At 26.4% G+C, this 11,412-nt stretch overlaps 1 protein-coding gene across 1 annotated transcript; it reads left to right on the top strand.

Moving 5' to 3' along the window:
* Positions 1-7,465: 7,465 nt before the first annotated feature.
* Phum_PHUM227390 (beat protein, putative) lies at positions 7,466-10,355 on the top strand (the record flags this gene model as incomplete). Its single annotated transcript, XM_002425864.1, has 6 exons — positions 7,466-7,478; positions 7,658-7,863; positions 8,988-9,123; positions 9,238-9,371; positions 9,897-10,140; positions 10,282-10,355. The coding sequence occupies 6 exons, from the start codon at positions 7,466-7,468 to the stop codon at positions 10,353-10,355; spliced, it is 807 nt and encodes a 268-aa protein (XP_002425909.1).
* Between the last annotated feature and the right edge of the window lie 1,057 nt (positions 10,356-11,412).

The following is an 11,412-nucleotide window of genomic DNA, read 5'->3' as shown; positions in this document are numbered from 1 at the left end:
CGTTTCCCTTCCCCGCTTTTTACGTCATCATTTCATTTGGCGCATATTTTAAAAAAAAAAATTTACAATACGTTCAAAATACTAAAAAATAAATTATCCATTTTTTTTTTCCCTCCTCCTCCCTTGAGTCGGTTTAATTGGAATAAAACAAGCTTTTTATTATTATTATTATTATTTTATGATAACTGTTTATATAGAGAAACGTTTGAAATCCCTTTTTTTTAAAAAAAAAAAAAAAAAAAAAAAATTCTTTGAATTTTATCCCCCCATCCCTTCCCACCCCCCCAAAAAAAAAAGAGTAAAGAATAAAAACTTTTTTTTTCCTCTCTCTCTCTCTCTCTCTCTCTCCTTCTTTTATTTGTAAACGACGACAAATTTTTTAAGGTTCGTTTGCAACAAAAGTTCCCACAGAAAAAAAAAAAAAGAAAAAAAAAAGGAAAAGTTTTATCAAAAAGGAAAATAAAAAAAAAAAAGGAAAAAGGAAAAGGAAAAAAGGAAGAATCAAAAAAAAAAATTTTTTCCTTTAATTTCAATATAAATAATTTTCCTATTAAAATTTTCGGTTTTTCAAACGAACAAACAAACCAAACGCAAAAAATAAATAAATAAATAAACAAACCCGAAAAATAAAAATAATAATAATAATAATAATAATGATAATCCCAAAGGATGAAAAAGGAAAAAAAAAAGTAATAAAATGTATGAGAGAGTAAATTTTAAAAGAATATAAAAGTAAAGGAAAATAAAAAACAAGGGGGGGGGAAAGGGAAAAATTGATAGACGGAAAAAAAAGAAAATGAGTTTTAAAAAAAAAAAGTGAGACAGAGAGAGAGAGAGAGGGGTATAAAGCAGAAGAAAGAAAGAAGGAAAAAAATATATATAAAATAAAGATAGGCAGGGAAAAAAAAAAATAAAAACCGGTCATTAAAGTGGGTGTGAAAACCTCAAACAAAGCAAAGTTTCAGGAAAATAAAATTAAAAAAAAAAAGAAAAAAAAGAAAAAATGAAGTAAAAACGGTCGGAATAAAAAAAAAAGGGGGATGGAAAAAGGTTAGAGGAGGGGAGAGAAAAAAAAAGAAGAAAAGGAAGGAGAAGAAGAAACAATGTGCTGACAGTAAGAAAAAAAAAAAAAGGAAAAAAAAAGTGTTTCCGATTTAAAAAACATTAATTAGATTAAAAAAAAAACCGCTGAAATTTTATCTTAAATAGTTTTCCCTACTTCCCCCTTCCCTCCCTTTTTCTCTTTTTCCCTCCCCCTCTCCGCCCCCGCCCCCTCGTCTCTAACGTTTCTTTTTCCATTTTCTTTTTTTTATAGCTTTATAATCGATAATTACTATTGAATTTAATAACTTTTATGTAATTAATATATATATATATAAATATATATATATATATATATATAAATAATTAAAACAATCATTAAAACACATTTCAAAACCGGAAACGGATGTGATATTAATAATAATAATAATAATAAAATAATACAGTAACCGAATGAATTTAAATAATATACGATGATACTTTTTGTTTTCATTTCCCATTCGCATCCAATACTTCCAATACTCCGAAAAATAAGGAATAAAAAAGTTGGTAGCACTGGAAAAAAAGTAAGAAAAAAAAAAGAAAAATTTAAATGGATGGATGGATGGGAAAGAAAAGTAGATGGTAGAGTAACTAACACGAGGAGGAGGAGGAGGAGGAGGACAATGAGTGATGATAAACTTAAGATATTTGATTTAATTAAGAGATCAACGAGTGAGAAGCAGAGAGAGAGAGAGAGAGAGAGAGAGATAGGGAGGGAGTGGGGTGTGAGGGGGAGGGGAGGGAAAGGAAAGGGAGGAGAAGACGAAACCTCAACAGCAAAAGATTTTCTACCGTTTAAAAGAATAAGAATTACATTTTCCAAAGAAATCGGTGGTAAAAGGGTGAGCAAACGAAACGCATGTCACGTGATTATGCGCGACGAAAGAGAGAGAAGGAGAGAGAGAGAGAGAGAGAGAGAGAGAGAGAGAGAAAGAGAGAGAAACTAATGACGGATTCTCTCGAATGTTTAGTTTTAACTCAGCATCTCGTCTGGACCATTGTTAACCGTTTTTCGTACGCGCGAAATTTTTATCAGAATAAACCAAAAAGAAAAGTTTTTTTTAACATTATCGCGTTCGCGTATTTTGTGACGTCATTAATTTGTTTGTTTTTGTTTATTATTATTATTATTACTTATTTACTTTTTTTCTCGAAAGTGACGATAGGAAAATATTTTTTTCGTGATTTTTTTCTCGAACAAACGAAAAAAAAAAAAAATAGTTATCGATAAGAGAATTATCAAACCGGTAAATAGTAATAATAATAATAATTTAACACCGGAATTTTTTTTCAAAAAATTTTTTCGCGTTTGTGAAATAACGTCATAACGTCGAAAATAATCAGTGATAAGAAAGATAAGAGGAATATGATGGGGTGGAGGAAGGAAGGGGAATGAAAGGGAAGATTTTTTTTTTTTTAAAGGGGAAGCGAAGGGAGGAAGGGAAATACAACCTTTAAAGCAATCCTTATCACCGTGCCTTAATATCCGAACCTATCTCGTGTGATGACGTCATAACCGGTTAAAATTATCAATATCAATATTATTTATAGATATATATATATATATTTTTTTTTATCCTTTGATTTCGTACGAAACGAAAAAAATAAAAAATAAATTTCCCGTCGTTTTTTCTATTTTTCCTTTTTCCGGTACAAAAAAAAAAAAAAAATGGAAAAAAATGGAAAGAAAAAAAGGAATTCATGTCTTTTATGTAAATCAATCTTTTTCACTTTCATCCTTTTCATTTTTTTTTGTTTTTTTTTTTTTTGTCTTTCTGACAAAAAATTTCCTCGTCGATTATTCTTATTCTTATTTTTGTTTTCCTCGTCAAAGGTTTTTTTTTCCTTTTTTTTTATCCTTTTCCTTTTTTTCCTTTTTTTTATATACTCCATTCGGACCGTTTTTTTTTCTTCTTCTTCTTTTTTTGTTATCGTTATCATTATTACTATCATCATTTCATTATTATTATTATTATTATTATTATTATTATTATTATTATTATTATTATTTTTGAAAGTATAAATTTATCATTCTAGTTAAAATTATGCATTTGTATGAAGAAGAAAAAATAAATAAAATAAATAAATAAACTTTTTCCTCTTTGCTTCCTTCCTTCCGTCCTTCCTTCCAGTTTTTTTTTTTAAATTTAAAACCCCCTCCCCTCCTCCCCTCCCTCTACTTTTTTTTAAATTTTTTTATTTAGCGCTCTTTGTTTTAAACAAAATAAATAATTTTTATTAAATTAATAACTACAAGGTCCGTTCTTTTTTTTTTTAAACAATTAAAAATTAAATCATTTTTATTATTTTTTAACGGAAAATGCGGGGGTGGGAAGAGGGTGAGGGGGGTGTAGGATGAGAGCGGCGGGGCGGCAGATCCATTTAATAAAAATAAAAATAATAATAATAATATCGATAACGACGATGGTCCGACGCGTCGCGATAAAAGTGTAAATAAACAATAGTGAAAGTGTCATTAGATAAATAACACATTTTTTTTTTTTTTTTTTCCTACAAAGGTTTAGGTGTTTTGATGAAAATGAATATTTTTTTTTGAATAAAAATAAAATAGTATTGATAATAATAATAATAATAATTAAAAATAAATAAATAAATAAAAGAAATGGACAAAGTGAGGAGGAAATTATATGAAAAAGAAAAAGAAGAAAAAAGGGAAATTTTGAGATGATATAAAGAAAAAGAAAAAAATTAAATTTTTTTTTTAGCATCAATGTTGGGACTCGGATTATTTTTTCATTTTATTTCTCGGGAGTTTAATTTTCTCTCTCTCTCTCTCTCTCTCTCTCTCTCTTTATTTCTCGTTTTGTTATTGTTTGTTATTGTTTTATTGCTTTTTTTTTTTACTTTTCAATATTTAATTAAAAAACAAAAAAAAAAAAAAAAAAACGAACAAAAACGAACAAAAACAAATAAAAATTTTCTCTTTTTTTTTTTTTTCTTTTTTATTTCTATACGTAATTAACTTAACGGTCAAACGGTTAAAGAATTATTTATTTCCCGTTTTGTTCGATATCATCATCATCATCATCATCATCATCATCATCATCGTCGTCGTCCGAGTCATTCTTTTCTTTGACTTTAGTATTTTTCTTTTGAAATAAATAAAAAGAAAAAAGTTTAAATTACTTTTTTTTCTGTTTTTTTTTTCGTCTTGTTTTAAAAAAGAGTCATTTTAGGTGTGTGACAGCCCCGAGGAAAAACAAAAAAAAAAAAGAAAAACTTTCTAGAAGTTCATTGTCAACAACCTCATTTTACAAAAAAAAAAAAAAACTATAAAACAAAAACTTTTTTTTTCCTCTTTTATTTACTCTCGGTTGTTGTTTCATCAGTTATCAACGTCCAAAATCACGATTAGTTTATAATTATTTAGAAAAAAATTTAAATTCTCTCATTTTTCTCCTAACCGGAAATAAAAATTAAAAATGGCGTCGTCGCACATACGTAAAACAAAAAAATTATCATTTAATATCGAAAATCGAATTATTTGAATAAAACGAACGTGAATTTCAAAATCGATTCAAATAAAAACAATTAATGATAATGATAGTAAAATTTTATTATTATTATTATCATAGGTAATTTTCTTTCATTTTAATAATTAACAAAAGCAGACGAAAATGGTACGAAATTAAAATTCTTTTTTTTTTTAATGAATAATAAGAAAATAACTGAAAAGTTAAATTTTCTTATTTAAATATGAATATTATCTGATCGCCCCGAAATGAGTGAGAGAGAGAGAGAGAGAAAGTGAGTGAGATAATTCAATCTTATTATTATTATTATTATTATTATTATTATTACATTTAAAAAAAAAATTTTCTTTGTAATCGTAAAAAAAAAAAAAAACCCATTAAAAAAATTTTTTTTTTTTAACCTTTTTAAACTTTTTTCAAAGTTTTTCATTTTCAAAAAAAAAAAAAAAAACCGTTAATTTATTATATTTTATAAATACTCTCAGAGTAATAATAATAATAATAATAATCATCGAACGTTATATTCTACTACTGACACGTTTTTATATTTATTTATTCGTGACTTTAAAAAAAAAGTGAAAAATTACTCGTTTTTGAAATAAATATTCGATTTTGTGTTAACACCTGACGGACGGTCGGTCATGTTCAATTAGGGATGAAAGAAATTCATCCCCTTTAATAATGATAATAATAATTTTTTTTTTATTTCCTTTTGTTTTATGTGTTTTTTTTTTGTTTTTATGTTTTCAAGGGGTAATAATCCGTTATTAAGGGTGTGGCACGAAAACGGAAACGTTTGATTTTAACCATCTGTAACTTATATGAATATAATCAAGGGAATCCCCCGAATGAAAAACCAAAAAAAAAACGCCTTTAAAAAAATAACTCACGACGACTATGATGATGATGATAATAATGATGATAATGATAATGATAGTAATAATAATAATAGCAATTCATATTCATCATCGTAAAAGCAAAAAACAAAAAAAAAAAAAAAAAAAAAAAAGGAAAACGAAAAGAGCGTCACGACGAATACATTTTGGCGGCGGCGTTCGAGACGCCATTTTGAAAACGAAAAAAAAAAAAAAAATTTGTTTTCAATCGTATTTTATCGAATTAATACGAATTAATAAATAATAAATTATAAATTTATTTCAATAAATGACAACATTATTATTGTTTATTGTCGCGTTTTTGTCCGGGTCAATTTTATTTGACCCCGCGAACAAACACATAATTGGACGCACATGTGACGACAGAATTATTGAATTACTACCGTCACGTCTCCGCCATTTTTGTTTTTTTTTTTTTTTTTTTTTTTTTTTTTTTGGAGGTGGGGAGTTTTATTTAGCCCTTTCCTCCTCCCCCCTTTTCGAAATGTGAATAAAAATTAAAAACAGATTTTTAGAATTTAATCAATCGAAACTTTTTTCGTTGGAAATTTTCGTTAATCGTCTGCTTTTGGGAGGAAAAGCCTGTTGAACGATTAAAATTTAAATACGTTCGAAACGAATAATAATTCTTTTCCAGTGATAAATAAATAAATATATATATATTTTTTTTTTTCAAATCGAAAAAGTAATAACGTTCAGTAAAAAAAAAAAAAAAAACATGCTGTTGTTGTTGTTGCTGTTGGGAGAAAAAAAAAAAAAAAAAGTAAAAATGGAGCGTTTATTGAAAATGTCGAACGTTTTAGCCATCATCGAACGACAAAAAAAAAAAAAAAAGAATTTCAAATCAATTTTTTTTTTTTAAAGAGATCAATAGTTCATCACCTCATAGTTAAACAAAAAAAAATTCAAATATTTTCATTTCGTTTGTTTCTCCCCCTCCCCACTTCCTCCCGTTTTTCACTTCCGCCCCCCCTTTAAAAAAACAAAAACAAAAAAATTATTTTGAGGTTCTCGGCGGTGCTTTTAAACATAAAAATAAAATGTTTCTTAACCGAAAACTTTTTCCCGTTCTCATACTTGCAAAAATTTTAAAGTTTCTTCTTTTACATCCTCTTCCCCCTCCCTCTCCCCTCCCCTCTCCTTCCTTCCTTCCGGTAACCCGTTTTACTTTGATTCCTTGGGGGGCTCTAGTCATCCAAAGGGGTAAAATCTATATAGTTGCAAACTTTTAGACAATAATTTATTTTCCTTTAAAAAGTCAAAAGTTAATAAATACTTTTTAAAATACTTTTTTCTTTTTTCAAAAACGACGCGCCATTTTTGTTTTTTTTTCCCCTCCCCCTCTTCCTATTTCCGTTTTTTATTATTCATTTATTTATTAGTTCTTTTTCAAAAAAAAAAAAAAAATTTTTTCATTTTTTAATTTGTATGTAAAAATACGGGACTCCTTATTTTGTATACAAAAAGAAAAAAAAGAAAAAAAAAAGGGAAAAAAGAAAAACGTAAAAATAAAAGAAAAATAATAATAATAATAATAATAATAATAATAATAATAATAATAATAATAATAATAAAAGAAAGCTTTCAAATAAAATTATTACTTTCTGTCATATTCAATGTATGCCTCTCCTTAGAAATTTTTCTTTTCCGCCATTTTCAAAGCGCAACAGGAAGTTTTTCCTTTTTTTTTTTTTTTGACAAAAAAACCTTTTTTTACTAATACTACCTTTTTCATTTATTACCCGTCGTTTTTTTTTCTTTTTTTTTTCAAATTCAAATTCAAAACTCTACCTTTTCTTTTTTTTTTTTTTTCTTTTCCTTTTTCAAAATAACTTTTCAACTTATTATTATTATTATTACTATATTTGCTAATACACAAAAATTAAATCGTAATTATATATATATATATTTATTGGTTATGTAAGAAAAGTGAAAAATCATTATTATTAAAAAAAAAAAAAAAACCGGAAACGAATCAATTTTTCTTTCTCTATGACGGCGGAACGTTTTTTTTTTTCTTTTTTTTTCGTTTTTAATAAATTTTATTTCACGTTTTACAAAACATAATCATCAATATTAATTAATTTAATAAAAAAAAAAAAATAATAATAAAAGAAACAAGTAAAAATTAAATATTAATTAATAAATTAATTAATTAATTCATAATTAATGCTACATTTTCAGTGTGTCTATGTTTGAAACTGTTAGAAGTCCGAGTTCCTCAATTGATAGACATAAGGGAAGAAGCCATATTAAAATGTAAATTCGATTTAGAAGGTGATGAATTATATTCCGTTAAATGGTACAAAGAAGAATTAGAATTTTATAGATACATGCCGGATAATAATCCGAAAATATTAACTTTTCCAGTGGATGGCGTTCACGTTCTTGTAAGTTTTCATTTATTTATTTATTTTATTACAAAAAAAAAAAAAAAAATGGGGAAAAAAAATAAACCTCTCTCTCTTTCTCTCTCTCTCCGAATTCGACCATTGATTTTATTTCTCCCCCCCCCCTCTCTCTGTCTTATATTTCCCTCCATCTTAAATAAAAAAAAAAAACTTTTAAAGTCCTCCTCCTCCTCCTTCTTCTCCTTCTTCCCGTTTTTCTTGTTTTTTTTTTTTTATAAAGAAAATTTTTTTTCTTAATTCGAAGGCGAACCCCCCTTAATTGTTCTCAATTAATTAACTTAATTGCAGCCTTGAATTGCAGCTGCGAACTCTTTCGACAAATTAACTCAACCTAATTTAAGAGATTAATCTTCCTTGTGTGTGTGTGTGTGTGTAAACCAATAAGAAAATTTTTCATCTATTGTTCCTTCCCTTTTTTATTAAACTAAACTAAACTAAACTAAAACTAAATATATATTTATATATAGAAAAAAAGGGAATATTGGAATTTAAAAGGGAGTAAAAGAAAAAAGAAAAGGTCAAACAAAAACAATATCGGTTAGATTTGAACGAAACGTTTACAAAAAAAAAAAACAAATTTTCGATATTATTATTATTATTATTATTGTTATTTACCCTTGTTTAAAAATCATTAGAAATTCGATATAATACGTATAAATCTTATTAAAAAAAAAAAAAAAAAAAAAAAAAAACATTTAATTATTTTTTCGGGTATTGATTTTTCCGGGAAGAAGGGTAAACGGAGGAGAGGGAGAGAGAGGGAGGAAGAGGGATAAACATTTTACTCGTTTCCCTTTTTTTTTCATAACGATAACAATATCAAATACAATTAATCCACGTCTCAAACCGTTGACATCATTAATGAAAAAAAGTTCATTAAAAACTAAAAAAAAAAAAAAACTACCCTCCCAAAACCCCTTCCCTCCTCTCCTCCCCTTCCCCTTTCCCTTTCCTACCATAAAAAAAAAAAATTTATTACTTTGAAATGTCCGTTCAAGCAACGAATTTACTCTCTCTCTCTCTCTCTCTCGCAAAAAAAATGTCGATTATTATGAGAATTTTATTATTGTTGTTATTGTTTGTTGTTTGTTGTTTGTTGAAAGGAATCCAAAAGCAATGTAACTGTGATAGCATTAAGTCCATTAGACTATACGACGAGCGGAGTTTATAGATGCGAAGTATCGTCCGAACGTCCTCATTTCAAAACCGTTTACAAAAGTCAAAACATGTCCGTCTTAGGTAAGGCCCCGGAAAAGCCCCGGAAAAATTTTTCTTCGAATTTTCTCCTTTTGATAAAATAATCTAAGGGGAAAAAAAATTTTTTTTTTTTTTTTTCATTTGATTTTTTTTTAGGGCTCCCTAAAACCGGACCCATCATCGAAGGCGTGAAAGAAACTTATTTTTTAGGAGATTATATCACCGGTAATTGTACTTCCTCTCCGTCCAATCCGCCGGCTCAAATTCATTGGTTTATCAACGACAAAAAGGTAAAAAACAGGAAAACGGGAAAAATCAAATCATAAAAAAAAAAAAAAAAAAATCAATAGGAAACACCGGAAACATAAGAAAAATGAGGGGAGGGGGCAGAAAAGGAAACGGTGTATTATGAAATTGAGGGAGTCGAAACGAAAAAAAAAAAAAAAAAAAAAAAAAAAAAAGAAATTAGAAAGAGGAAACTTTGAAAAAGAGCTTACGGTCGAACAATACCGGAAACTTAGTTCAAACATTTTCAATCAACAAAAAAAAAAAAAAAATATATGAAAGCGATGAATATTAAAAAACCTTTTGTTTTTTTCCTCTCTCTTTCTCTCTCTCTCTCTCTTTTTATTTCTTTCATTCGTATTTTTTTTTATTTTTTTGTTAGCTGTAATCTATTTAAAATTAACAAACGTCAAAATAAAATAAAAAAAAAAAAAAAAATCAATTGACAGTAAATAAAAGGAAACAAATAAAAAAAGAAAAAAAAGAAATGACGCAACGAATTTTTTTTTTGTTTTGTTTATGTTTTCCAGGCAGAGGATTGGCTTTTGGAATATTATAATCCGTCTAAAAAAAAAGAAAAATATAATTTAGAATCGAGAGTTTTAGGTTTGAGATTTCAAATCGATATAAATCATTATCAGGGGAAAAGTCAAACGTTATCACTGACGTGTCAAAGTTCGGTCGGTGGTAAAACTAAAACTCAAAGGATAAACGTTAATTTATTAAGAATGATGACGAATCAGAAATTTGCTCAGGAACAAATCAACAGTGGAGGTACGTAGTATGCACACGCTTTTCATTCCACCGCCTTCTTTCCCTTCATCACGTTTTTTTATTTTCTCTATGATGGCGAAAAAAAAAACAATTTTCTTATTTGTTTACATTTTTCATTTGTTTACATTTTTTGTTTTTTAGGGAACGCATTCGGAAGAAATTTAAAAAAATTATTTTCCTTGCTCTTCATTGCATCCTTCATGATATTAATATAAATTTAGTTTTATTATTAATAATAATAATAATAATGATAATGATAATAAGTGAATGTTTATAAAAATAAATAAAAACTAAAATAACTTTATAGTGAATCTAATAATAATAATAATAATAATAATAAAACAAAATAAAACCAAAAAAAATTATTTTAATGTCGTGTACACAATCTATTATTATTATTATTATTAGCAGAAGCAGCCAAATAAATAATAATAATATTATCGTTAAATTTATTTATTCTTTCCTTTTTTCCATTTTTTTCCTTTTTCTTTCTTTCTTTACACATCCCATCTTTAATTATTCGGATAAATTAAAAAAAAAAATTTTTTTTTTTTTTTAAAAAGGTAAAAATTATATACGTATGTACATATTGATTTAAACGAAAAAGGATGAAAGGATGAAAGAAGGAATGAAAGAAAGAAAGAAACTTTCTTTTTTTTTAAATACGGTTTTAAAACGCGTTATACCGTGATACGGCCCTGAAGCGAGGAAAAAAAAAGAAAAAAAAATTTTTTTTTTTTTTTTAATCAAAGTAAAAAAACAACACCGTTAAATAATATTTTTTTTTTTTTTAACCTTTAAAGTTAAAAAAATTACCTTTTATCTAATTTAAAGATTTTAAAATTCAAACGAATATTTTCCTTTTTTTTTTTTTTTCCTTTAATTTTATAATTTAACTAATTTATTTTTAATAATGAATCGGTTTTTGAAGTTTTTACTAAAAAGTTTGAGGTAGAAAGAAAAAGAAAAAGAAAAAGTAAAATAAAAAGAAGAAAAAATAAAATGGAGGGAAAAGAAGGAAAAAGAAGAAAAAAAATTTTTAAAAAAAGATGGAGGAATGGTTGTTGAGTAAAAAAATTTTATTTTATTTTTTTCACGAATAATTTTAAAAAATCTCTATTTATCCTAAAGGGCAGGGGAGGGGGGTGGAGGGGAAAACGAAAAAAAAAAATGCGAAAATGAATATTTCTCACGTCAAAAATGTATTAAAAAGGAAAAAAAACGAAAAAACGAAAAAAAAAAAGGAAAAAAGGAAAAAAAAATTTTTAAACC

This window comes from Pediculus humanus, genomic scaffold (genome assembly GCF_000006295.1).
Source record: "Pediculus humanus corporis 1103172107590 genomic scaffold, whole genome shotgun sequence".
NCBI lineage: Eukaryota > Metazoa > Arthropoda > Insecta > Psocodea > Pediculidae > Pediculus > Pediculus humanus.
The sequence above is the reverse complement of the archived record's forward strand: the minus strand, read 5'-3'. Positions and strand labels throughout refer to the sequence as shown.